This window comes from Uranotaenia lowii, chromosome 2, assembly GCF_029784155.1.
Source record: "Uranotaenia lowii strain MFRU-FL chromosome 2, ASM2978415v1, whole genome shotgun sequence".
Lineage (NCBI taxonomy): Eukaryota > Metazoa > Arthropoda > Insecta > Diptera > Culicidae > Uranotaenia > Uranotaenia lowii.
In genome coordinates, this window is record NC_073692.1 from 35,311,126 (window position 1) to 35,338,442 (window position 27,317).

General features: G+C 33.9%; 1 protein-coding gene across 1 annotated transcript in view; it reads left to right on the plus strand.

Moving 5' to 3' along the window:
* Positions 1 to 27,317, plus strand: part of LOC129746177 (NADPH oxidase 5) — a 357,046-nt gene that overhangs the window by 173,258 nt on the left and 156,471 nt on the right. Inside the window, exon 2 of the mRNA XM_055739712.1 lies at positions 3,602 to 3,696. Within this exon, the coding sequence (XP_055595687.1) occupies positions 3,602 to 3,696 (95 nt within the window). The remainder of the gene's footprint in view (positions 1 to 3,601; positions 3,697 to 27,317) is intronic.

The window sequence follows — 27,317 nt, forward strand, 5'->3', positions numbered from 1 at the left end:
TGTCATTTTTGTCATTTTTGTCATTTTTGTCATTTTTGTCATTTTTGTCATTTTTGTCATTTTTGTCATTTTTGTCATTTTTGTCATTTTTGTCATTTTTGTCATTTTTGTCATTTTTGTCATTTTTGTCATTTTTGTCATTTTTGTCATATTTGTCATTTTTGTCATTTTTGTCATTTTTGTCATTTTTGTCATTTTTGTCATTTTTGTCATTTTTGTCATTTTTGTCATTTTTGTCATTTTTGTCATTTTTGTCATTTTTGTCATTTTTGTCATTTTTGTCATTTTTGTCATTTTTGTCATTTTTGTCATTTTTGTCATTTTTGTCATTTTTGTCATTTTTGTCATTTTTGTCATTTTTGTCATTTTTGTCATTTTTGTCATTTTTGTCATTTTTGTCATTTTTGTCATTTTTGTCATTTTTGTCATTTTTGTCATTTTTTCATTTTTTCATTTTTGTCATTTTTTCATTTTTGTCATTTTTGTCATTTTTGTCATTTTTGTCATTTTTGTCATTTTTGTCATTTTTGTCATTTTTGTCATTTTTGTCATTTTTGTCATTTTTGTCATTTTTGTCATTTTTGTCATTTTTGTCATTTTTGTCATTTTTGTCATTTTTGTCATTTTTGTCATTTTTGTCATTTTTGTCATTTTTGTCATTTTTGTCATTTTTGTCATTTTTGTCATTTTTGTCATTTTTGTCATTTTTGTCATTTTCGTCATTTTTGTCATTTTTGTCATTTTTGTCATTTTTGTCATTTTTGTCATTTTTGTCATTCTTGTCATTTTTGTCATTTTTGTCATTTTTGTCATTTTTGTCATTTTTTTCATTTTTGTCATTTTTGTCATTTTTGTCATTTTTGTCATTTTTGTCATTTTTGTCATTTTTGTCATTTTTGTCATTTTTGTCATTTTTGTCATTTTTGTCATTTTTGTCATTTTTGTCATTTTTGTCATTTTTGTCATTTTTGTCATTTTTGTCATTTTTGTCATTTTTGTCATTTTTGTTATTTTTGTCATTTTTGTCATTTTTGTCATTTTTGTCATTTTTGTCATTTTTGTCATTTTTGTCATTTTTGTCATTTTTGTCATTTTTGTCATTTTTGTCATTTTTGTCATTTTTGTCATTTTTGTCATTTTTGTCATTTTTGTCATTTTTGTCATTTTTGTCATTTTTGTCATTTTTGTCATTTCTGTAATTTTTGTCATTTTTGTCATTTTTGTCATTTCTGTCATTTTTGTAATTTTTGTCATTTTTGTAATTTTTTGTAATTTTTGTCATTTTTGTCATTTTTGTCATTTTTGTCATTTTTGTCATTTTTGTCATTTTTGTCATTTTTGTCATTTTTGTCATTTTTGTCATTTTTGTCATTTTTGTCATTTTTGTCATTTTTGTCATTTTTGTCATTTTTGTCATTTTTGTCATTTTTGTCATTTTTGTCATTTTTGTCATTTTTGTCATTTTTGTCATTTTTGTCATTTTTGTCATTTTTGTCATTTTTGTCATTTTTGTCATTTTTGTCATTTTTGTCATTTTTGTCATTTTTGTCATTTTTGTCATTTTTGTCATTTTTGTCATTTTTGTCATTTTTGTCATTTTTGTCATTTTTGTAATTTTTGTCATTTTTGTCATTTTTGCCATTCTTGTCATTTTTGTTGTTTTTGTTGTTTTTGTATTTTTGTCATTTTTTGTCATTTTTGTCATTTTTGTCATTTTTGTCATTTTTGTCATTTTTGTCATTTTTGTCATTTTTGTCATTTTTGTCATTTTTGTCATTTTTGTCATTTTTGTCATTTTTGTCATTTTTGTCATTTTGTCATTTTTGTCATTTTTGTCATTTTTGTCATTTTTGTCATTTTTGTCATTTTTGTCATTTTTGTCATTTTTGTCATTTTTGTCATTTTTGTCATTTTTGTCATTTTTGTCATTTTTGTCATTTTTGTCATTTTTGTCATTTTTGTCATTTTTGTCATTTTTGTCATTTTTGTCATTTTTGTCATTTTTGTCATTTTTGTCATTTTTGTCATTTTTGTCATTTTTGTCATTTTTGTCATTTTTGTCATTTTTGTCATTTTTGTCATTTTTGTCATTTTTGTCATTTTTGTCATTTTTGTCATTTTTGTCATTTTTGTCATTTTTGTCATTTTTGTCATTTTTGTCATTTTTGTCATTTTTGTCATTTTTGTCATTTTTGTCATTTCTGTAATTTTTGTCATTTTTGTCATTTTTGTCATTTCTGTCATTTTTGTAATTTTTGTCATTTTTGTAATTTTTTGTAATTTTTGTCATTTTTGTCATTTTTGTCATTTTTGTCATTTTTGTCATTTTTGTCATTTTTGTCATTTTTGTCATTTTTGTCATTTTGTCATTTTTGTCATTGATGTCATTTTTGTCATTTTTCCATTTTTGACATTTTTGTATATTTTTGTCATTTTTTTGAAATTTTGATCATTTTTGTTATTTTTTGTCAATTTTGTCGTTTTTGTCGTTTTTGTCTTCATTATTTTTTTTTAATTTTTGTGGAATGTTGTGAAATTTTTGTTTTTTTGTTATTCTTTTATTAGTTCTCAATTTCTTCATTTTTGTCATTTTTATCAATTTTGACAGTTTTTAAAGATCACACGAGAAATTCCTTATTTTTCATACCAACTTTTTGAACAGACACCTTGTATCGGATTTAAGTCTCCACTCACTAACCAGATTTGTCTTTTATCCTGCTGAATGTTTACAAAGTGAAACTTGATGAACGCAAAACGCATGTTCCTGTTGAGCGATAAAATCCTTCTTTTTCTTTTCTCAACAAGCAAACATGATTTCCCTCCATTATCGAATCATTTGGTTGTCAATTCTGTTAACAGTTTTCTTCTCGCTTAAATCGATTTACGATGCAAGCGTGCGTTCCATGTTAATCGACTGTCCTTTCATCTTCCTTCAGCAAAATCCTACTACTGCTGTCCTTTTCAACCCAACGGGCATCACCTTCCGAAAATTAAATCGAGAAGATGTGTTTGTTTTGCCATTCTTAATCGCTGACAGATTCGAATCGTGTGCATCGGACTGGCTGGCCAGCGAGCGTGTTATTGGTTAAACATTTAATTTGAATTTTAAATCAGACGACAGCAACAGCAGCCAGCCAGACGACGAACCTCTTCCCCTTCTGGCTCGAAACAAATCCACACCGAGCCCAATGATGGTCCGCGTTTTGGCTCGTGCCTGTTCCAATGTTCGAAACTAAGGGAATCACTTATCGAAACGAGCTCAAGCTGACAGTTACATGTCCCCCCATGGGGAAGATTTAAGATCTGCAAGGGTTTCACGAACGAAATCCTTTAATTTATTGTCATGTAATAAAATAAAAATATTTAAAACAAAATCCATTTGTTCAACAATTTTTTATTTGATTTTCTCACAAACAACACTCTCACAAGGTTTATTTAAGGCGTGAAACGATTTCAAGCTGTGATTCTTAAGATGTTTATTTAAGCACAAGATATTTCACCAAAAAAAAAAGTTTTTGTGTGGGCAAGGGAAATCCGACGAATCTGTTATAAAGCTATCATAGTACTAAAGTAATTTTCTGTGTTCTATTTCTGATTTCAGACCTTTCTGCAGAACCTGTTCCGGCTCTTCGATATGGACAATGAAAATTACCTGGCCCAGGACAAGTGGATCGAACATATCAAAGGGCGCTTGACGTGAGTAGACACTGGATACTTGAAAAAAAAATATAAAGAGACTGTCGAGATTTTGCGATTCATACTAATCTCAATTCAGAGATGCACTCAGACACGTCTGTCGCTCACAAGAATAGATTAATGACTGATTTTGTTTTGGTTTTGCATTATATTGCCAACATAACAAACGTTGCCATGAAAATTTATTTTATTTTATCAATCTTCCGTGTTGCCGAATATAACTATTATTATTTCGAATTATTTTATTTCGATGAATTTCATTTATATTTCATTTAGCATTCATCTCATCTCTACTTTCCTTCTCACCGTATAATCTAATTTTTCAAATATCCTTTGTATTTTTTTTCTGCATTCCTTTCTTAGCGAAAGCTTTTCAAATCCTGAAATTTCATTTATTTTCAACAAATCCAAGTTCATTAAAATTATAGATTTTCTGACTAAGTATAGGCGAGGAGAGCTCGATGAAGTGTGGTGATGCTCGTTATCTTTGTTTACAAATAAGCAGTGTGCTTAAATGAAAAAGCGAGCTTAGGTCTCAGCTATTCGAAGGATTACAGGTAAACAAACGCAACGAAGCAATAACATGGCTGAATCTGAAATTTGACAAATGTGCTTTGACAGTCGCTCTGTGTTTGTGTACCTGAGCCAGAAAAGTCCGAAAACATTCCATATAAGCAACAGCCTTCCCAATCTGTGTTTATACTGTTGCTTTGCAATCCGAAGACATTCTTAGCAACAGTCTTACGAATCTGGGCGTTTCCTGGCACTCTGTATTTGTTCCCCAAAGCCGGAACAATTCGAAAACAGTCTTACGAATCGGTGCTGTTCCAGTCAATCTTTTTCACTCGAATCGGGAAGAAACACACAGCAGCAGCAGCCTTAAAAATCTGCGCTTCCGTTGCTAATCCGCCTTTTCTACTGGGAGCCAAATCAGAAACAAGTTTTTCGTATCAGCAGCCTTAAAAATCCACGCTCCCAGTGGTAATCCGTTTTTTTACCGTAGGCTGAAACAGAAAAAAACTTTTCGTAGCAGCAACCTTGACAATCTGCGCTCTATGTGCTTATTCTCTTATTCACTCAGACACGTCTGTCGCTCACAAGCAGGGTTGCCAACATTTTTTTTCAAAAATCAGGGAACTGGCGAAATAAAAATCAAGCAAAATCAGGCAACGTTGAAGTAATGGAAATTTAGCTCAAAGTGATGACCTTTTTATGGTCACCGCTCCACATTTTCACTCTAATATGTGTTGTGGGCCTACTTGGTTGATTAATTCTACTGCATCAAGCAATCGAAAGATTCCATTTAAATCTCTTTTTGAAATAAGAATTAACGGGAATGTTTCGATTGCTTTGATTCAGCCACATTTTAACTTTTTCACTTCAGCTATGGTACCTACTCCAGTTCCTCACTTCCCATTTTTCATGACATTCGCAAAAAATCAGGCAAAATCAGGCATATTTTCAAAAATCAGGGAAATTCAATGGCTTATCAGGTTGTCAGGCAGAGCCTCGAAAAATCAGGCAATGCCTGAAAAATCAGGCATATTGGCATCTCTGCTCACAAGAATAGATCAATGACTGACTTTTTCTTTGGTTTCGCCTAGTGTTGTCAAAATAACAAAAGTGTTGTCTTCAGTGTTGCCGGGTACAACTATTATTTGACATAATTTTATTTTAATAAATTTTATTTATTTTCTGCGCATCTTCGTCTCAGCAATACAGGAGCGTTTTTGAAATTTTGTGCCAAATCGTGGTGCAAGTCAGGGGAATAGCTTTATTGCTTGTGCAAATTGCAGATTCCGGAACAAAATAGTAACTAATTTGTTGTTAATAGATACACTAGCTTCTTTTCAGCGAAATTAGTTATTGAGATAGCCCAAGGTTGCCAGATTGCCCGATTTACTCGGACCTGCCCGGATGTTTAAAACAAAATAAAGCAACGGTCCAGTTCGGCCTAGTTGAAAAATTCCAGGATTTATTCACATTATTTGCAACATCCAACAAAAAACTAATATTTTTTTTTCTAAACCAAAAACGAAGAACCGAAAAATTGTCACCATGTGCTGAAGCGCAACTCAGCGGTCAATTCGAGTGCTTTTAACACAAATCAACATGACTACACTACACTACAAAATCCAATAAGTTTACAATGACTGATGCAGATCGAAAATCCGGATGGAGCAAACTGGTAAATCAAACAGTCGTCATCTTGAAAAAGAAAATTGACAGGACATCAGTCTGTTTACGAAAAATCGTTGAACACAGTACATACAATATTTTGGAAGGGTTGTGTTTAATCTAAGGTTAAAAAAAACGTTCGGAACAGTAGCAGTAACATCACAATTCACACCATTGTCACTTTTTCCGTGAACAGGTTTTTAGATTACCCTCATAACTTTTTTGGAGAAGAAACGTAAACAAACTGGTCAGCGATCACTCCGTTTCCATCCTTCCAATAGAGTTTGGACTTTTTTCAGAGCCCAACAAGAGCGGTGTAACCAGAGCATAAGCTTTTCAAACATCATAGTTGACATGGTTGCCGATTTTCCTTCACCATCACGTTTCCGATCCTATTTGACTACTAGTCAAGCTTCAAGGGACTGATAAAGTTTGAGTATCTTCATGGATTTCTGTTCACGCGACGGATATTATTTTTCAAACCATGGTCATCAAAGCAAGTTGACGGCGTCGGTTCAAAGCATTTGTGTATGATTCGAAAATTTCAAGTGTTTGGGTGGCTTATTGGCTTATCGTCGAAACAAATGATACTCAGATTTAAATAATACTACAAATTGAGGGTTTAAAATGTTTTTATAGTCTTTTTTCTATAATTTTGACAGTCAACTTTACGTGTCCTTTCCGGCGTCGTCTTAGAATGTTTTGTAATCCAAACAATTTTCCGTCATAGTCAAAAACACGACGACGAACTGAAGGCGACTATGATTATTCCGACGGTTCATTTGACTGAAGGTTGAGGCTAGATTGTTTTCTTGGTTATCCATTAGAAAGCGTCTGTTTTGAATGCGACTGCTTCTATTTTTTTATAGTCACAGTTTTTTGACTGACGACGGTGACTTTTTTGCGCTCTGGATGTAACAACCCAGTAAGCGCGTCCTCTCAGAAATCGACAGAGCATGCAAAAAATTGAGAGTTGAGTCACCGAACTTAGAATAAAACGGTTAATTTCGTCGACACTCCAAGAACGCAAATATTCTCATCCGGTTTGTCCTGCCGAGATACCTAGAGTCCCGTTTATGCTTTAAATCGTAGCAGTCGACTTCTCAGGCAGCCAAACACGCGTCTCGAAGGGAAACATACGATTCGGATCGTGTTCGTGTGTTTCTCTGGAGGGCGTGTCTTAGATTATTTCGTGGCACTCACCCAAGGCACGCGTATGGTGTGTTCCTCTCTGCCGATTAGATGATGCAAAATCGCCAGAGGGATCGTTACGATCCCTCTGTCGATTTGAGTTACCTCTCTGCCGATTCATGTTTACTGGGTTGAGTGTATATCGTCACTCTGCTCCAATGCAATAAACTACTCTTTCTCTGCTCACAACATCAGAGCAAAGCAGATTGTAGCATTTTAAACAGCAAAAAGGTTCCACAGAACATTTGTACAGCTCTATGTGAACTTATGAGTTCGTTCCTGGAGTAACATCCGAACTTTGAATTTTGAAAATTTGAACTTTAACAAAGTCCAGTTTGGAAATAGAAAACAAACAACAATAATTACCTTAAAAACTGACTAAAAAGGCAGCATAATTTTCAATCACAAATTTTAGAAACAAGAATTTTTTGTAACTTGCTTTGAAACTCATAATTAAGTATAAGTGAATCTCCGAAAAAGTTTCAAACAATATCCCTTGTGTTAGCACCTAAAGCATGGATCACGATGAATCTGGACGCACTGTTTATCTCCTGCGCTCCTAAAGGGTGATACGGTCAAAATTTGGTCAAGGGAAAACGCGTGTAATTCGGTGAAATCGTTTAGTTAAAAAATCAAATTAAATTTCTTTTCCAAGTCTAATTAAGATAAAATTCAGGAAAAATATTCAGTTAGGCTTCCGCTTTTCCAAATCCGAATTGCCGGGCTTTACGCTTATTGGTCTTTTTTAGGTACCGTTTGACAATAGCCCAGTATTTCTCAATTGGGCGGAGCTCTGGCGTGTTGGGAGGGTTCTTGTCCTTGGGAACCACCTGCACGTTGTTGGCGGCGTACCACTCCATGGCCTTTTTACCGTAATGGCAAGATGCCAAATCCGGCCAAAACAGTACGGAACAACCGTGTTTCTTCAGGAAAGGCAGCAGACGTTTATTCAAACACTCTTTCAAGTAAATTTCTTGGTTGACAGTCCCGGAAGCTATGAAAATGCTGCTTTTCAAGCCACAGGTACAGATGGCTTGCCAAACCAGATATTTCTTCGCGAACTTTGAAAGTTTCATGTGCTTGAAAATATCTGCTACCTTTCCCCTTCCTTTTGCCGTATAAAACTCCTGTCCAGGAAGCTGCTTGTAGTCGGCTTTGACGTAGGTTTCGTCGTCCATTACCACGCAGTCTAACTTCGTCAGCATCGTCGTTTACAGCATCCGGGATCGCGCTTTGGCCGTCGTATTTTGTTTATCATCGCGATTTGGAGTCACTACCTTCATGATAGTCGATAGTCCGGCTCGTTTTTTTGGCTCGATGCACGGTTGTAGACGATACACCCAGCTTATTTGCGGCATCCCGGAGAGAGAGGTTTGGGTTTCGCTTGAAACTACCGGCAACTCTCTTTGTCGTCACAGCGGCTTCCGGGTTTTCGATTTCCCCCCGATCCAGACTTCCTGGCTGTCGACAAACGTTCCTCAAACACTTTAATTACATTTGTAACGGTTGATTTGGCAACTTTTAGCGATTTTGTCAGCTTTGCGTGCGAGGAGCTCGGATTTTCGCGAGCGCGAGCAAAGTTTTGATACGCTGCTCTTCTTCCTTGGACGGCATTTTGACAACTGAAAAGTGAATTCTAATATCAAAATAGGAGCAACATTCTTCACACACACACCTTCAAAATGAGGGGTGTTCAGGTTTTTTAAATGCAAAATTGAAAAAAAATACGTCAAGTTGCTATTGACCAAATTTTGACCGTATCACCCTTTAAAAGGGCAGCATAATTTTCAATCACAAATGTTAGAAATAAGAAATTTTTGTAACTTGCTTTGAAACTGCATATAGGGGCATAACTGAATATATGGGAGGAAAAAAAAACGGTTGAAATCGATTCTTATACTAGACTGTGAGTATAACCAGGAATAGAATTATAATTATTGTTGAAATAAATAAATAATTAAAAAAAACTCATAAGGTCTGAAAAACTTTCAAAAAATATCCCATGCCTTAGCACCTATGATCTTAATTGCCATCGTTGCGTATAGCCTGAAACTTCCAGATCACGATTCGTTAATTGAATTAAAAAAATAGACACCTTCAAGAGAGGACTTTCTCCCATTTTTTCTAGTTTCTGGATCACTGTTGGGTGCCAGAACTATTCTAAGGCAACTGTTTGACCCTCGGAAGCATGGTTGTACCAGAATTCGTCCACTTTGCGTCTCCAAGTACAAAATCGAGTTAACAGAAAAAAATCAGTTTTTCCATATCATTTCAACCTCTTCCTTCCTTTTCGCCTGAATGATTCAGTTTTTAATCAGCGTCTCAGTTTTGTTCCACCGAAACTCAATCAAAATGCGGCTTATTGCTGCAGTTTATTTCCTTCAAGCGCCAGCACCTTCCATCAATTCAGTAAGAAAAAATCGAATTAAATTATTACAAAACCCATTTACAGCTCCGGCCGCAGCCCGATTGCCCCTTTTTTAGAGCTAAATGAGATACAAATATGTCAGCAAGAAATGTGCAAACCTGCCCGATTTTGGCCAGCCTTAACAGGTTGATGGGGAAGTTTTTCGGTTGCTTTGAACTCCAATTTGAGTGAGAGGAAAATTGAAACATTAAAAAATTGGACCGACAAGAGAACAAGTCGCCAAGCCATCAGGCAGTGGATTCAGGGTATCAGGTTGCTGTTGAACGGTTTTGAAATATTTCCCTGATACCGGGACAGCTTTTGAAATCCGAAATTGGGAAGGGTGGAGCCGCCCCAGGGCTAGCAGCAGAGCGGTTCGATCGCTGCTGTCAGAAGTTATCAAATTTATAGACTGCACAACTTTTTGATAATGCTTAACGCAAATATGCCGATGGTTTTCCGCGCCCCAAATATGGCGTTAAACAGTGTGAACTTTTCGGGCAGCTTTCAAAGTCATCGTCGTATCGTTGCTTAAGCCGGAGGAGGGAGGAGCCTTCACAGAAATCCAAAAATGGCCTCATAATAAGAAGAAACGCTAGTGCTTAAGAGATAAACAAAACCGAACCCGAAAAGACTCACTCATTCGGTGACAGGAACATGATCAGCAGGAGACTCCTCCGAAGGTGAGCCGATCACACGCAGGAATTTTCGGTTGAGCTGCCACCATCAATGCACCAGTTAATTTATGCAAATCTTGAGTGGTTTTATCAATTAACCGAAATTTGAAACGCACGTTGCCTCGACCGGGAATGTTTATTTGTTTTGGGTGCCAATTTGTTTAATCGCTTAATTTGTTGTGGCTGATCCTGAACAAGTTGAGCAGATATAATTGAAGCAACAATTAAAGCAACGTAAACAGTTTTAAAAGATTAAAACTGGTGCTGAACAACTTAAGTATTGATTTTTAATACCAAAGTCAAGATAATCAGTTAAAACCAGTTTTTTATGGATTCAATATAATCCCTTGAAAATACGATAACTGAGTTAACTGTAATGGATAAGATTCAAAATTTAAGATTCAACTTTCAAGATTCAAATTTCAAGTTTCAAGGTTCAAGATTCAAGATTCAGATTAAAGATTCAAGACTCAAATTTAAGATTCAGATTAAGGATTTATACTCAGTAAAACCATTCATACGATGAATTTCATTAGTTTTCCACCGTAATGAAAACATTCAAAAACGATGGCAGCAGCAGTCCTAGAATCTGCGCTATGCCTTTTGCTACCAGAACCAAAATCACTGGAAAAATATCACAGCAACCTTAATAGTCATCACTTTTCCTACTTTTTTATCTCGATCACCGGAGCCGAACCATCTACAATCAGCAGCATCAATCTCAAAATCTGCGCTTGCTAAGCCAAACCGTCTTTTTTCAATGGAAGCTGCAACAGCAGTCTTTTTCCACCGGAAGGCCAAATCAAAACAACCAATCATAGCCGCAGCATTAAAATTCTGCCCTTTTCCGGCATCTTCGCCTAGTTTACCGGAGCTGGAACCATTTCTAAACAATTTGAGCATCACCCTAGCAAATCTGTGCTCATCTTACCAACGACGTAATTGTGATTTTACGATTCTTATGAATCTCAACTCGAGATACACTCAGACACGTCTGTAGCTCACAAGAACAGATCAATAACTAACTTGTGTTTTTGTTTACACTTTGTATCTTCACTTCCAGTGTTGCCACATGTTTGTTTTGTTTAATTTTTTAATTTTCTTTTACGGTGAAAAAAGGACAATTAACTGCCCGAATAGAAATGCACCGTGAAAAAACCATGAATTCCATATTCACAGACCATAAATATTATCGTCCTCGATACCGTGAATGCACATTGGAATTCATATTTTTCGACCATACATTTCATCGTTTTGACGAAAATAACCATGAAAAAAGGGGAATTGTTATGCAGCGTGACCATGAAAAAAATGGCGATTTTCCATACATTGGAAAGCCCAAAAATATAAAGTTCATGGTTAAAACAGCTTCCAGTTTTTCACAATAAAACCATGAAAATATGTTCATTCCGATCGTTTTAGCGAAGATGGAAATCAAGGTTAATTGATGGTACAAAAGTATAATTTTTACCGTACAATTTCATGGTTTCTACATTGAAAAATTCACATTCTCAAGGTTTGCAATAAAATTTTATTCATTTTCAAACTTCATTTTAATAAAATATTTGATCACTCATTTTTCACATTTTGATAACAAGCACCATGCACTTTACTGTATCACCGCCGACCGTTTCTAATGTGGAACTTCCGATAGGAGACTGGTTTCTTCCCGTTGGCCACTAGCTGAGCTATTCTGGAACCTGACTCTCTGGTTCCGACAAGGTCTTCCCGATGGCATTTTCCCCGATTTCACATCGGCCCATTTTGAAGGACTCAGCACATTTCCGACGGCTGCCAATGATTTTCCCGTACCGTCTTCGCCGATGGGGGGAAAACAACCGGACGCTTTGTTAATAAGAGCCTGCCTTCCGGAGCTGTGGAACAGTAGCATCTAGAAAAATAAATTAACAGTTCTCAAAACCGTAAATAAATAATTAAAAAGCAACTTACCGCATCCAAAATATTTCGATGCGCACCACAAACAAATTGACCGCGAAAACAATTTTTTGCCAAAATGGCGCGCACTGAAGAATCTCTGCACGATCAATTAAAAGTGTGTAAAATAACCAAAAATTTACCATTGTTCGTTTTGGTTTGGACTTACATTTTACCATGAAGTACACTGTAACAATAATAATCACAATAAAATTATTGTTAAACCGTGTTTCTGTCATTTTCGTCAACTATGAAATATTTTGAATAAACTATAAACTTTACGGTGACTTAAAAAATTTATGGTGATTTCGAAATAAAATGCGGTTTATAGATATTTAGATACTACGGTGAAGTTTACAGTTAAATTGAAAAACATTGTTCGGTTATCTTAAAACCATGGTCTTTGCTATTCGGGTGGTTAGGGTCATATAGACCAAGAATTACTATTTTGGCAGTACCCTAAAAACTACTGAGCTGATTTTCATTAGTCATACCATTTTGGAATATTCTCCATGATCACTATCCATTTATGAAGAAAAAATATCATTATTATATTGTTGGTGTCTGAATAATTATTTGAAAAACAAGATGGTCGAAAAAGAACGGCGTTTCTGAACGAAGACCGTGACCATTCTGATTAAAATAATGATATCTCACTAGGTCAGCTAAACTTGGAGTAATTAAAGGATTATTTGAAATTTAAAAAAAATTTTGTTTCCGATTAGCTCAAATTCACAAAACTGGGCTGATAAATTATTTAATGTTCAAAAACATAAGAACCAATGAAAACTAACTTAATTTTAATTTTTTGTGATATTTTTTTTCACAATAAGAACCGCGAACAACATACAACGAGATGTTTCAGAAATTCGCTGACCCGTATTTCAAAAGAAAATGGCTTAAATGAGCAGATTTCAAATTACGGCAATTACTTTCATCAAAATTTCTTGATCCTCAAAATTTAGTTATCTACATATATATTTAACCATTTGAAAATTTTGTTCATGAATTTTTACCAACTTTGGTCTGTAAAACCAAGCACTTTTATTGTTTCAATATGAGCTCTCAATCTATCTGAATTCATCCCAATCAAAAGTTTTTCAATACGTCTTCATCAAAATGAGAATTTTCATGCAAAACACCCGTCGGTTTCTGATGACCATAAAAATCAAAACTCAAATTCTTAAGAAGCCGCTGATAGGAGACTTTTGGAAGATTTAAAAATGGTATAGTTTATGAGAATCAAAGTTTGGATTTTCGGGACGCATGAAAAAAAAATTAACCCGTAGCTCCTCTTGCTTGGACGGAATTTTTAAAAACTTAAGATCTAATGTAAAAATCTTAATAGAAGCATTATTCTACACACATAAACACACCCCTACAAAATGAGGGATGTTCAGGATTTTTAAGTATGATTAGAACACGGCGGATTTGAGTTGAGCACTTTTTTATCCGTACACCCTTTACTTGCTTTTTAAGAGATTTCTGAAGGGAAAAGCCATAGTAAAATGAAGCTTAAATTCATCGAAAATTTTCTTCTTTTTGTTAACATTTTTTCCTAGTAACAAAACGTCAAAGATTCCTCAAGCATCTCGAATCGAGCATTGTTTGGTAATATTTAAGCCAAACATAATACATTCAAATGAAAAATATCCAATAAAATCTCTGTCTACAAAATGCAATGATATGCTTATAAAAATTGACAGATTTTACAAAATTAAACTAAACAACACAATTGAAAAAAAAGACAAAATTTTCAAAATAAAGATAAAAATTTACACAATTGTGAAAATGGTCAAAGTTAACAAAATGGACAAAACTCTAAAAAAAATGACAAAATAGACACAAATAAGGATTTCTAGGAAATCGTCTATATTGCCAATTAAAAATATTGAAAAAAATTTACCAAACCTTCTAAATTCACATAATTGACATAATAAACCAATTAACAAAAATGCCAAAATTGACGAAAATGATAAATATTGAATGTATGTCAAAATTTAAAAAATAAAAAAAGTTGACAAATTTAACAAAAAAAAAGGAATTGAAGTAATAAGCAATTTAATTTGACGAAACTTACAAAATTAAAAAAAAAAAAGTTGACATGGCTAACAAAAATGACAAGGCTGACGAACAAATGAAAAATGAAAAGCCTAACGAAAATGACAAAAATGACAAAAATGACAAAAATGACAAAAATGACAAAAATGACAAAAATGACAAAAATGACAAAAATGACAAAAATGACAAAAATGACAAAAATGACAAAAATGACAAAAATGACAAAAATGACAAAAATGACAAAAATGACAAAAATGACAAAAATGACAAAAATGACAAAAATGACAAAAATGACAAAAATGACAAAAATGACAAAAATGACAAAAATGACAAAAATGACAAAAATGACAAAAATGACAAAAATGACAAAAATGACAAAAATGACAAAAATGACAAAAATGACAAAAATGACAAAAATGACAAAAATGACAAAAATGACAAAAATGACAAAAATGACAAAAATGACAAAAATGACAAAAATGACAAAAATGACAAAAATGACAAAAATGACAAAAATGACAAAAATGACAAAAATGACAAAAATGACAAAAATGACAAAAATGACAAAAATGACAAAAATGACAAAAATGACAAAAATGACAAAAATGACAAAAATGACAAAAATGACAAAAATGACAAAAATGACAAAAATGACAAAAATGACAAAAATGACAAAAATGACAAAAATGACAAAAATGACAAAAATGACAAAAATGACAAAAATGACAAAAATGACAAAAATGACAAAAATGACAAAAATGACAAAAATGACAAAAATGACAAAAATGACAAAAATGACAAAAATGACAAAAATGACAAAAATGACAAAAATGACAAAAATGACAAAAATGACAAAAATGACAAAAATGACAAAAATGACAAAAATGACAAAAATGACAAAAATGACAAAAATGACAAAAATGACAAAAATGACAAAAATGACAAAAATGACAAAAATGACAAAAATGACAAAAATGACAAAAATGACAAAAATGACAAAAATGACAAAAATGACAAAAATGACAAAAATGACAAAAATGACAAAAATGACAAAAATGACAAAAATGACAAAAATGACAAAAATGACAAAAATGACAAAAATGACAAAAATGACAAAAATGACAAAAATGACAAAAATGACAAAAATGACAAAAATGACAAAAATGACAAAAATGACAAAAATGACAAAAAATGACAAAAATGACAGAAATGACAAAAATGAAAAAAATGACAAAAATGACAAAAATGACAAAAATGACAAAAATGACAAAAATGACAAAAATGACAAAAATGACAAAAATGACAAAAATGACAAAAATGACAAAAATGACAAAAATGACAAAAATGACAAAAATGACAAAAATGACAAAAATGACAAAAATGACAAAAATGACAAAAATGACAAAAATGACAAAAATGACAAAAATGACAAAAATGACAAAAATGACAAAAATGACAAAAATGACAAAAATGACAAAAATGACAAAAATGACAAAAATGACAAAAATGACAAAAATGACAAAAATGACAAAAATGACAAAAATGACAAAAATGACAAAAATGACAAAAATGACAAAAATGACAAAAAATGACAAAAATGACAAAAATGACAAAAATGACAAAAATGACAGAAATGACAAAAATGACAACAATGACAAAAATGACAAAAATGACAAAAATAACAAAAATGACAAAAATGACAAAAATGACCAAATTCAGCCTACCAGAGTGATAGTTACGTAAGAGAAATGTTTGAAGTAAACAACATGGAAACATACATAAGTGGTCATAGGTTCCGATATCCGACCAGAATATGCTCTATATTTCTGCCTGCAAGCCTTGAACAAAAATCAACGAGCTTATCCGAAGATGGTGTTCGTAGTCCACAACTTATTTGGTGAGATCCAACCATTTCATTTCTCCTCCGTTGACCCAGTATTTGCGGTACTTACTACACGGTTGGCCTGGCCGTACTAATCTTTGCAATGCTTATTCACTTGTAACAGAGATTACGATGAAAACAAAAATGAAGGACGCAAGTTTTTCATTTCTAGGATGCTCACATGATTTTGATATGTTGGTTAAAGAAGAAGAGGAGAAGTATATTTTAGATTTAAATAATTTTCGTGTCACTTGAAGCCAACAGATTTTGTCCAGCCTGCATTACTATCAAAACTCTTCCTTTGAAGAAAGTACGAATATTTCTGAACAACTGCCTGTAATGCACATTGTTTACGAATACCTACAGCTCACACTGAAGCTCATCAACCCACCACCATCAACATTCCCCTTGGTCTTACGTATAGCCAAGGTGTCACTTCGAATATGAAATTAATTCTAACATCCCCATCACTTCCATCTGTACCGTTGAGCCGTCAACACGTACGCCGGAGCATCGTATCGTTGCTGTGTACCTGCAGGAACATTTTACATTATTTATTTTTTCCTTACCTGTATTTCAATCAGCACTTTTTAGTGCTAAAATTATTTTCATTTTCTTTTATTCATATTTTCTCTTTTCTTTCCAGCATGGGGAAGTCTTCGGCCGGCTCAAGGGCCGGAAGAAAACGGATTGCTGAACCTAATCCAGGGCCATCTGCCAAAAAAGTTGAAATTTCCAATTCATTCGATGTCCTTCATAACATTGGTGATGAGGAAATATTCATATTTAATTCTGATAAGAGTACTAAGAAACCTTCTTCTTCTTATACTCTTAAAAACGAAAAGATTCCACCAATAACGGTCACGATTCCTGACTTCAATGCCTTTCGAAAAGAAATCGTCACTTCCGTCAAGGATGTGAAGATTTCTTTTCAGATCGGTCGAAGGGGAACTGCTCGTATATTGGCGGAATCTTTTAATGATTTTCAAAAGGTTTTAAATTATTTGAATAATAAAAAACACCAATTTTTTACGTACGACACTAGAGGTGATCGTCCTTTTAAAGTTGTACTTCGTGGTCTCACCGGCGATCAGACACCGGATGAGATCACAAATGAATTAAATTCTTTGTTAGGTTTTTCTCCAATTCAAGTAATTCAAATGAGGAAAAGAACCAACACGAATAATACCAGTAGTGTTGGTTTTGCTCCTGAACTTTATTTGATCCATTTTAAAAAGGATCAGGTTAATAATTTGCAAATTCTTGAAAAGGCTCGTCTTATGTTTCATTGTCGAGTCAAATTCGAACCTTTTCGTAAATCTTCTACCAATTTTTTACAAAACATTACGCAATGTCGTCGTTGTCAAGCTTTTTGTCATGGCACTAAAAATTGTAGAATGAATGCCAGATGCATGTTTTGCGGCTCATTCGATCATGAAAAATCTAAATGCCTTTTTGGTGGTGATAAGCCAAAAACAGAATTTTTTAAGTGTGCGAATTGCGCAGGTAATCACTCCTCGAATTCGCTAGATTGTCCCATCAGGGCAAAAATTATTGCTTCTAGGAAAAATCCCAAAGTTTCCAGAAAAGTTTCTTCTCCTCCTTCCTCTTTTTCGTCTTCACACGTCGGGCCGGCAAACAACCTGCCTGTTCGCGGTCAGCCTCGGTCGACATTGGAATCACGGCTGGGTAATACCCGAAGTGATTTTAATGTTACCTGGGCTGATTCTGCGCCACAGACTCGTTGTTTATCGTTCTCAGAGGTGGTTGAAAATGGGATTCCCTCTTCAGGTTTAACTAATAAAAATGGGAAAAAACCAAGTCTCAACGTTCATGCGAAGGCTTGGGAAAATCCCCGAAATTCAAATACTTATTCTTCTCCTTCATTTTCTGATCCTAACAATTTTGTTGATTTGGGTGAGATTACTGAGGAAAAATTAAAATTTTTGCATCAAAATTTAATGGAAATGATGCAACTTATGTTGAAAGCAAATTCAATGTTTGAAGCTTTCCAAACTTCTTTTAATTATGCTAACAAAATTATTATGACTTTACGATTCCCTCATGGATCCAAATAGATGTTTAAACATTATGAATTGGAACGCTAGATCTTTGCTGGCTAACCAAGATGAATTCTTTTTATTTTTGAAAACTCAAAACATACATATTGCTGCCATCACTGAAACTTTTTTAAAGCCAGACAATAACTTGAAAAGCAATGCTTTCTTTAAAATTTTACGAAATGATCGACTTGATCGACAAGGTGGGGGTGTAGCTATTGTCATCAATAGTCGTCTCAAATTTAGACTTCTTCCTTCTTTCAATACAAAAGTCTTAGAAACAATTGGAATTGAATTAGAAACTTCTATGGGGAAAATTATAATTTTTGCCGCATATTTGCCTTTCCAATGTAGCGGTGAACAGAAAAATTTTTTGAAGGGAGATTTACAAAAACTCACCAGAAATAAATCTAAATTTTTTATTATTGGTGACTTTAATGCAAAACACCGATCTTGGAATAATATTTCATCAAATTCAAATGGGAATATTTTGTTTAATGACTGCTCTGCAGGTTATTATACTGTTGAATATCCTAATGGGCATACTTGTTTTTCTTCAATTAGAAATCCCTCCACAATTGATTTGGTTCTAACGGATTTAGGCGAGCATTGTAGTCAATTAGTTACTCATGCGGACCTCGATTCAGACCACCTTCCAGTAACATTTTCTATATCTCAAAGTCCCATTGAAAACCCTTTAAAATCAACTTTTAATTTTCAAAAGGCTAACTGGGAGCGATATATGAATTTTATTGAACGTAATTTAGATGTAAACGTTCCACTGAATTCAATAGAAGATATTGATTTGGCTGTAGAAAATTTGACAACTTCAATAGTCAATGCTAGAGCCGCTTCAATACCTAAAGTTAAACATAAATTTAATCAACCTTTAATTGATGATGATCTTCAGTTTTTGATACGACTGAAAAACATTCGTCGACGCCAATATCAACGTACTAGGGATCCTTATTTGAAATTAATTTATTGCGACCTTCAAAAAGAGATCAAACGTCGTTTAAATTTCATTCGTAATGAAAATTTTGCTAAAGCAGTAGAGGATATAAAACCCTACTCAAAGCCATTTTGGAAATTAACTAAAATTTTGAAAAAGCCCCAGAAGCCAATTCCTACTTTGAAAGATGGGGATAAACTTCTTTTAACTAATTCAGAAAAGGCTCAAAAATTAGCCCAACAATTTGAGTCTGCTCATGATTTTAATTTAAACGTTGTAAGTCCAATTGATGCTCAAATTTCCCTAGAATTTGATGATATTCTTTCCAAGCAAAATGTGTTTGAAAGTTCTTGTGAGACAAATATTGATGAACTTAAATTGATTTTCAAAAAATTTAAAAATATGAAAGCTCCAGGGGAAGATGGGATTTTCTATATTCTTATTAAAAAGTTGCCTGAAAGCACTTTAAATTTTTTAGTTAAAATCTTCAACAAATGTTTTCATTTGGCTTATTTTCCCAATAAATGGAAAAATGCCAAAATAACTCCAATTTTGAAACCTGGAAAAAAGTGCTTCAGAGCCTTCAAGTTATCGACCAATTAGTTTGCTTTCTTCTTTAAGTAAACTATTTGAGAGAGTTATTTTGAATAGAATGATGATTCACATTAATCAGAATTCTATTTTCCCTGATGAACAATTTGGTTTTCGTCATGGACATTCTACTACACATCAACTTTTGAGTGTAACTAATATGATTAACGCTAGCAAATCTGAAGGTTATTCAACTGGTGTTGCTCTTCTTGATATTGAAAAAGCTTTTGACAGTGTTTGGCACAAAGGTTTAGTAGCTAAATTAGCTCGATTTGATTTTCCTGTATATCTCACCAAAATTATTCAAAATTATTTGACTAGCCGAACCTTACAAGTAAGCTATCAAAATTCATGCTCTGAAAGGACACCCATTAGAGCTGGTGTCCCTCAGGGTAGTATACTTGGGCCAATTTTATATAATATTTTTACTTCTGATCTTCCTGATGTACCAGAAGGAAAAGGTAGAAGATTATTTGCTGATGATACTTTGCTTTCAGCCAAAGGTCGAAATTTACGGGTGGTACGCAGTAGATTGCAACAAAATTTAAATTCCTTTTTGAATTACTTGAAAATGTGGAAAATTTCTCCTAACGCTTCCAAAACTCAACTTATTTTATTTCCCCATAAGCCAAGAGCAAATTTTTTAAAACCTAATGAAAATCATTCCATAACTTTTAATGGGGTTTCATTAGAATGGTCTGATCACGTGAAGTACTTGGGACTTACACTTGATCGGAATCTTACTTTTAAAAATCACATTGAAGATATTCAATCTAAATGTAATAAATACACTAAATCTCTTTATTCTCTCATCAACAGGAAATCCCGGTTGTGTCTGCGAAATAAAATGCTCATCTACAAACAAGTTTTCCGACCAGCGATCATGTATGCAGTTCCGATTTGGTCTAGCTGCTGCGCGACGAGGAAGAAAGCCATCCAGAGGATTCAGAACAAGGTTCTGAAAATGATTTTGCGGCTTCCACCTTGGCACAGCACCGAAGATCTTCATCGGATTGCGGGCATTGACAACAAAATCATCTCCAACTTCAAAGGCAAATCGATGCAGTCTTCCATCGCAGAGATTCGTTCTCTTTATGTTTAGTTTAATTTTAAGATAGTGTTTAGTTTTAAGTTAAAATTCTAACATCCTGTCTTGCCATTCTAGGTGAATATTTGTAGTCTATAAAAATTTTCCACCTCAAACAGTTTACCGTGGGAAGTCTCGACTCGGACTCAGATCTTCCATCGCTCGAATCCGTTTCATGTTGTTGTTGTTGCTGTTAGGTCTATGTGGTTATGTTAAGCCTGGCAGATCTCCTGCTGTGGCCTGACAGTCCAGTCCAGTTCGAGTGTCACTTATTAATTCAAATATAAAAGGTGTTAAATAGTAATAATTGATTTAAAAACCGAAAACAAGTCAAAGCTACACAGAGAACTGACCAAGAGATGGAGAGAAAAAAGACGTCGCTTTATAACTTATGATCAGTCATTAAAACGTTCCCATACTCCATACTAATGCGAGCGAGCAGTTGTTGTTGAGGTTCCTCCTATTGGCTTCCTCTAGAGACTAACTAGAGAGGTGTGTTTGAGAGTTGGTACCACCAAAGATGCACAATCTCGTTTGCTGTACAACGCAAAACTGCATGCTCTGAATTATCATAATCGTTATTACGAGAACAGCAGCAGCAGCAGCAGTGGCCAACCCAGGGCTTTTACCATAAAATATCCGCACAGCTATACGAGCACGCACCTGATTTTCCCTTACTTTACCAACATACTTACTTGTACATACATTTCGGATCCCAGAGAGGAATGGCAAATCGAATATGTAACCGGATTCCTTGAAAGGTGTTGCGGATAAAGGTTGATAAAGGTCTGGGACCATTTACTTAGGACTACGGGGAGTCGTCGGAAAAGTGACGAACATTTTTCCGCCACACTCTCTGTGGAATAAAATCCACCAAAGACCGGGCAGAGCGTTTTATGCTCCAATAATAACAGCACAAGCGAATAAGGCGATCGGGCCCAGCAGCTCTTAAAAAGGGAAAACGAGCCCCGGAGGAATTGTAGGCCGCATTTTACCGCACCACATGGCGTTGGCGATTCGTTAGCCATTCATGAATTCAGACTAATTTTCATCGAAATTTGGTTCGCACGTCTACGTTTCTCTGAAGCAGATTTTTGCGACATGACATTCCAGAGCGGCTTAAGGTCTTGCAGCGGATGACACTTTGCTCCCGAGAGATTTGTCAACGAGGTGTTATTTATTGTAGATTTCACCGTGATAAGTTTTCTGTTGAAAATGCCAATCGATTTAGCTCAGTGTTGCTTGAAGATGAGCCGTTGTCTGAACTGGAATACACTGGATTCTCTTTACAACACTACAAAGATCGGACAAGTTAAAATGTCTGGCTCGATGCTTTGTATGTTGGATATATAAGACATACCACATTTTGAAAATTCGTACAAAATTTGACTTCACAAGCGAAATAAAATTAACCATGCATTCTTGGACCGCGACTTGTCAAAATTATTATTACTTTTCATTTTATTTGGTTTTAGTGGGCAGAAGTGCATCAATCCATGATGCATGGCATAATATTTTCTGGTGGGTTATTTTCTTCGAAAAGTAGGCGCGGTGTATCGTAAGTTTTACAATAAGGCTTTTGCACAGTGCATTGTTATAAGTAAGCCGTTGGGCAAACAAATATGACAGCCCAAGGAATTTTTAAATAAGGTAGTGTCGAGAGCCATATTGGTTTTTTTTTGTGACGTCACAAAACATGTTATAGAACGCAAATGAAATCCGATTCCTTTTTTATTGTGTTGTACGGCCTCTAATTGATTATGTTATGAAGTTTGTTTGTTCTTTAAAGATTGCATTATGTACTTTTTATTATTTTATTTTTTGATGCAATGTCATCTTGAAGCTAAAACGTGCAAAAATGAATGAAAAATCAGCTTTTAAAAGATCTAGCTGGAAATTTTTGAGTGCTTAACTGTTTGGCATGATTTGTATCTAACCGTTTTATCATATACAATTATTATGTAGAACAATTAACATCAATAAATGATTGTTAACTCAGTTTAATAAAATACCAGTAAAAAATTGTTTTCGTTCGTAATAGTTGTTTTTTGATTACTTTTTGTAACTAGAAGCTAAAACTGAACAGTCTTGAACATTTTCATCGATTATTTTGAACTGATTCTGAAGTTTTGCAAATTTGAGTTGGTGAAATTCAGCATTTTCTCGAACTTCAAATGTCTACTTTATAGAAAAAGTACTAGAAAATCCAACTTTTCTTAGTATCAATCGTGATGAACAAGAATCATTCTTTCATAACATGCATACAAATTTGATAATTTTCAGCAGATCCTTCGAGTTATCAACGAAAAAGGCAAGTTTCCTTGTAAATTAAAAGATTTTTCGTCATTGTGACGTCGCAGTATGTACCAATACTAAGGCAGGGCTGCCTTGGCACTACCTTCTTTAAATATTCCTTGGTGACAGTCCCATGTGAAATGAATATAAATCGACGAGAGAAAGATATTAGGTAGTTGAAGAATTTATGAAGACTATTAAAAGATTTCTTTTGTATGGCACATTTTTCAAAAACAAGAACCTTTTTTAACTTGATTGTGATTTTTTCTGATTTCGAGTGAGACTCATTGAAAAAAAAGAAAATTTTGTACAAGATACGAGAGTCTCCAGTGAAAGCATGACAAATATTGCTGAAGTTTCTTATCAAATCCGAGACAAAAGCTCTTAACTTCATCTACCTGGTTCAATATTTTATAAGATAAACCCGAATACTTCAACGAAAGATCGGGGCAATTGTTTAAGGTGCTCTACAATAATGGTAGGCTTATTTTCCATTTTGTTTTGTTTGGTTCCAAACTGATATCCACAAAATATTCACAAAATTATTTCAACTTGTTAGCAAAGGATTCCAGATGTTCTTTATGAATTTTTATTAGAGAAATTGAGCATTCATTTGGAAAAAACCAACATTTCAGTTGAATTTTTCTTTTATCGCATATAAAAATCTCTGATGTGTACCCAATAGACTTCTTGTATGTGTGTGTAGCAGAAGCCCTATGGTGGAAGGCACACGCTCGGCCATATTGAACCATTAATGCATGAAAAATAACCAACAAAACTTCGATTGTGGATTATGTCATTTTATGAGTTTTTGAGGATGTATTTAGTCACCGTTGCTTTTTCTCTTCGACAATGAAGCAACTGATCGACCTTAACCTGGTGGACGATATTGTTTTGCTCGCAAGTACAATTGGATATGCAGAGCTCACCGACGACCTCACCGAAAGCTAGAAGCAGGCGCGGTCCTATGGTGGGGGGTGATCGGGGTGATCACCCCGCCCCCCCCCCCCCCCCCCCCCAAGCGGCAAAAAACCGTTACAAAATACTCGCAAAAGCTGGAATTTTCAGTAAATCTGAGAACAATTCGTAAGTAGGAGTACTTATGAATTTTCAAAATTTTCCACTCCGTGGGGGTGTCTGTTAAGTAAAAGAATATATTAATCACTTAAAGGCTTAAGATTGAAAAAAGGCGGTCCTCCAAACTAAAACAGCTGTAATTTGCAATTCGCTGGACCGATTATCACCAATCACCCTCCCCTTTACTTGGACAAGCGTGGACATTTTGGACACCCCCACCCCCCTCTCCTAGATATCCATGTGGACAGATTAGATTTTTGGTGCCTACATCTCTTATTTCTGTAAGAAAACCTTAGATTTGAATGGATGATTTTTTAATAAAAATTTTCTGGTATATAATTAATTGAAAAATATGGAAATATCATAACTACAATAGATTTTTAGTGCTCATTCAATAGAGAGAAGCGCTGGGTTGCTTGATTTTTGAGCTACATCTCGTATTCGTATATACAAAAAATGAGAGCCTATAACATAGTTAAATTTAAAACAAGAAAATTTTTGTTTGTTAGAGATAAATAAATGAAAATTGAAGAGTCCAGCGAATATTTTTTTGTGTAATTCAAATAATTTAATGCAGAACATTTATCTCGACTTTTTGAACTTTTTGAAGTGAAATTTTAATATTTCATGTATTTTTTGTATGTACCACTTACATTACATTACATTTGATACATATTCAATTTTCGAATATATTTATTAGGCGAACATGTCCACGTGCACATTACTCAAACCTCTGCCCCCTCTCCGTCGACAAGCGTGAATATTTTCAACTCCCCCCTCCCCTTAGTCTAAGTTGTCCACGTGATATGTGAACAGCCCTTTATAAAAAAAATTCGAATTTCAGCCAAATTTTTCATTCTTTCTTTTCAACATTGGAAACTTATTAAATGTTTACGATATTCGAAATCTGATTTAGTTTCATTAAGTGACAAATTCACATCAGAAGAAAAAGCGACAATTTTTTTTTGTTGGTATATATTATTTCCTTTTGAAACTGATTTCAATAGAAGATTCAATCATATGCTTCAAAATGAAGAGTTAAAATTAGTTTATTTCTAATTTTAACTCCTAAATAATCTCCAATTTTCAATTTCTCGGTTTGTTTTTTCATTGCAAGTTCCGATTTTTACAAATGCATCCCAAATGCCCATATTTTTTTTTTCTTAAGAGATAGACGATTTCAATAAAGAGGACACATCAAATTCCAGACTATCTATTTTTTTATAATTTGTTTATTTGAAACGGCTCAAGTCTAAAGATTTAAGGAGCCAAATTCCTTGTGTATGTTTGCAATTGTTTGTTTAAGTCTATTTCATCACTTTTCTAAAGAGAAAAGAAAATAGATAGGGAATTTTGAAAAAATTAAAAGGATTTCAGAACAAGATTAATAGATTTAAGGAAAAGGTAGATTTAGAACATTAAGTCCAAGTCTATCACACCTAACACACACATCACTGGAACTTTGGGTGGTTTCCCTCGGGCCCTAAGAGAATCTTTTAAGTTCACTCTGGTGACATTTCCATAATATCAGAAAACAAAAAAATAAGAAATCGACCTGAAGGAATCAAAAATAAGCTCAGATCAAACGAGTACAGCTCTTAAAAACTGAAATTAATTTCACTTTACTCTATAAAAATTTTTTATTCTTGTTTAGGATGTTTATTTCACGGTGCTTTTATGGAAGATGTTTAAAAGAAAAAATACAGTAACTCTAATTTCTTCAGAAATGAAAATTATAGCCTTTTCTGAATCATTTTCAGTCAATATTAAAATATTTTTTCGGTGAGTCCTCATAGGTTTTGTTTTTTTGAAGATTTGTAGTCCATATTTAGAAATTATTACCTGTAAATGTATTCCAGTGCAATGGAATAGTAACTTTTTTCATGGAAAACTTTTTTTTTTACTGAAATATTTTGTCATTCTAAAACAATAAAAAATGTCAACGCCTGGAAAGATAAGTGATTTGGACTTCCTGAAAAACTTATTTTTATATGAACACTAGCTGACCCGGTGTGCTTTGCTACACCTTTCAAAATCAAATCATGTTTTCAAAAACTATTCAAATTTTTATTGTTTTATTGGCATTATTTTAAATCAAATTATAACATAATTCATAAAAAACCGCTATAAAATGAGAGCTTCAGTTGGAGTTTCGAATTGCAACACAAAGATAACTTAAACTAATATTCTAAATCTTGCTCTCTGAATTTGTGTTAAAGATCTGATAATTTTAATCTGTTTGGAGGGTCTCAAATTATTCGTACGCAAACAATCCAACTTATAAAATATGGTTGTTTTTTCTTGATATGTTCTGGATTTATGCTGAAAAACTGATAAGAGAGTTCCTCCCCTGTCCTTACCTTCACCCCCTGCTGAATGGAGGTCGTGATCTTTAATAATCATACCTATTTTTTTTTGTTCCCAAAAATCCTCTTATATCAAATATAGTTCCATTGGTTGATAATTTTTTAAGCTTCACAACAAAATTTATATGGAGCTTCCTCCTTTTTCCCCCTCTCTACACTGTAAAGCATAAGGATCTATAACAATCGTAGAAACATACTCGTAACCAAGTACCTTTCCATGCCATATTTGTTTCCATTTGTTGGCTTCGTTAACATAAATTGAGAACTTATGCTAAGAAAATTGTATTGGGCTCACCTCCCACCTCCTATGTACCTACTCACTGAAAGGAGGATGGAGTCTCAGATGATCATAGAATCATACCAAAATGATTTTCCATGTTAAGTATTGTCCATTTCTCGGATTTTGTAAAAAAAAAGTTAAATGTAAGCCTCCTATTCCCTTCCTGTATTCCCAATTCTATCATCCTACTGCAAGAAAGGATATGTTTCACATAGAAAAAAGTATTTATCGTACTCAAATACTTTTTGATGCCAAATTTGGTTTCATTTGCTCGATAAATTCTCGACTTATGGAAAAATATTATATGGAAGCCCCCCCCTTTCCCCCTTTGTATCTTTCCGCTGAAAAAAGGTGGGGCTTCAATTTATGGTTCCATTTGTTCGATTAACTTTTCAGTTATACTGAAAATTGTAAGGGAGACCTTTCCTCCCTCTTTTCATCCACCTCTTTGAAAGAGTGAGGGATACCAAATATTCATAGAAGCTTTTCTCGTACCCAAATATCGTTCTATGCCAAATTTGGTTCCATTTGCTGTAGTAGTTTTTGAGTTATGCTGTAAAAATTGTATGAAACTCCCCTCCC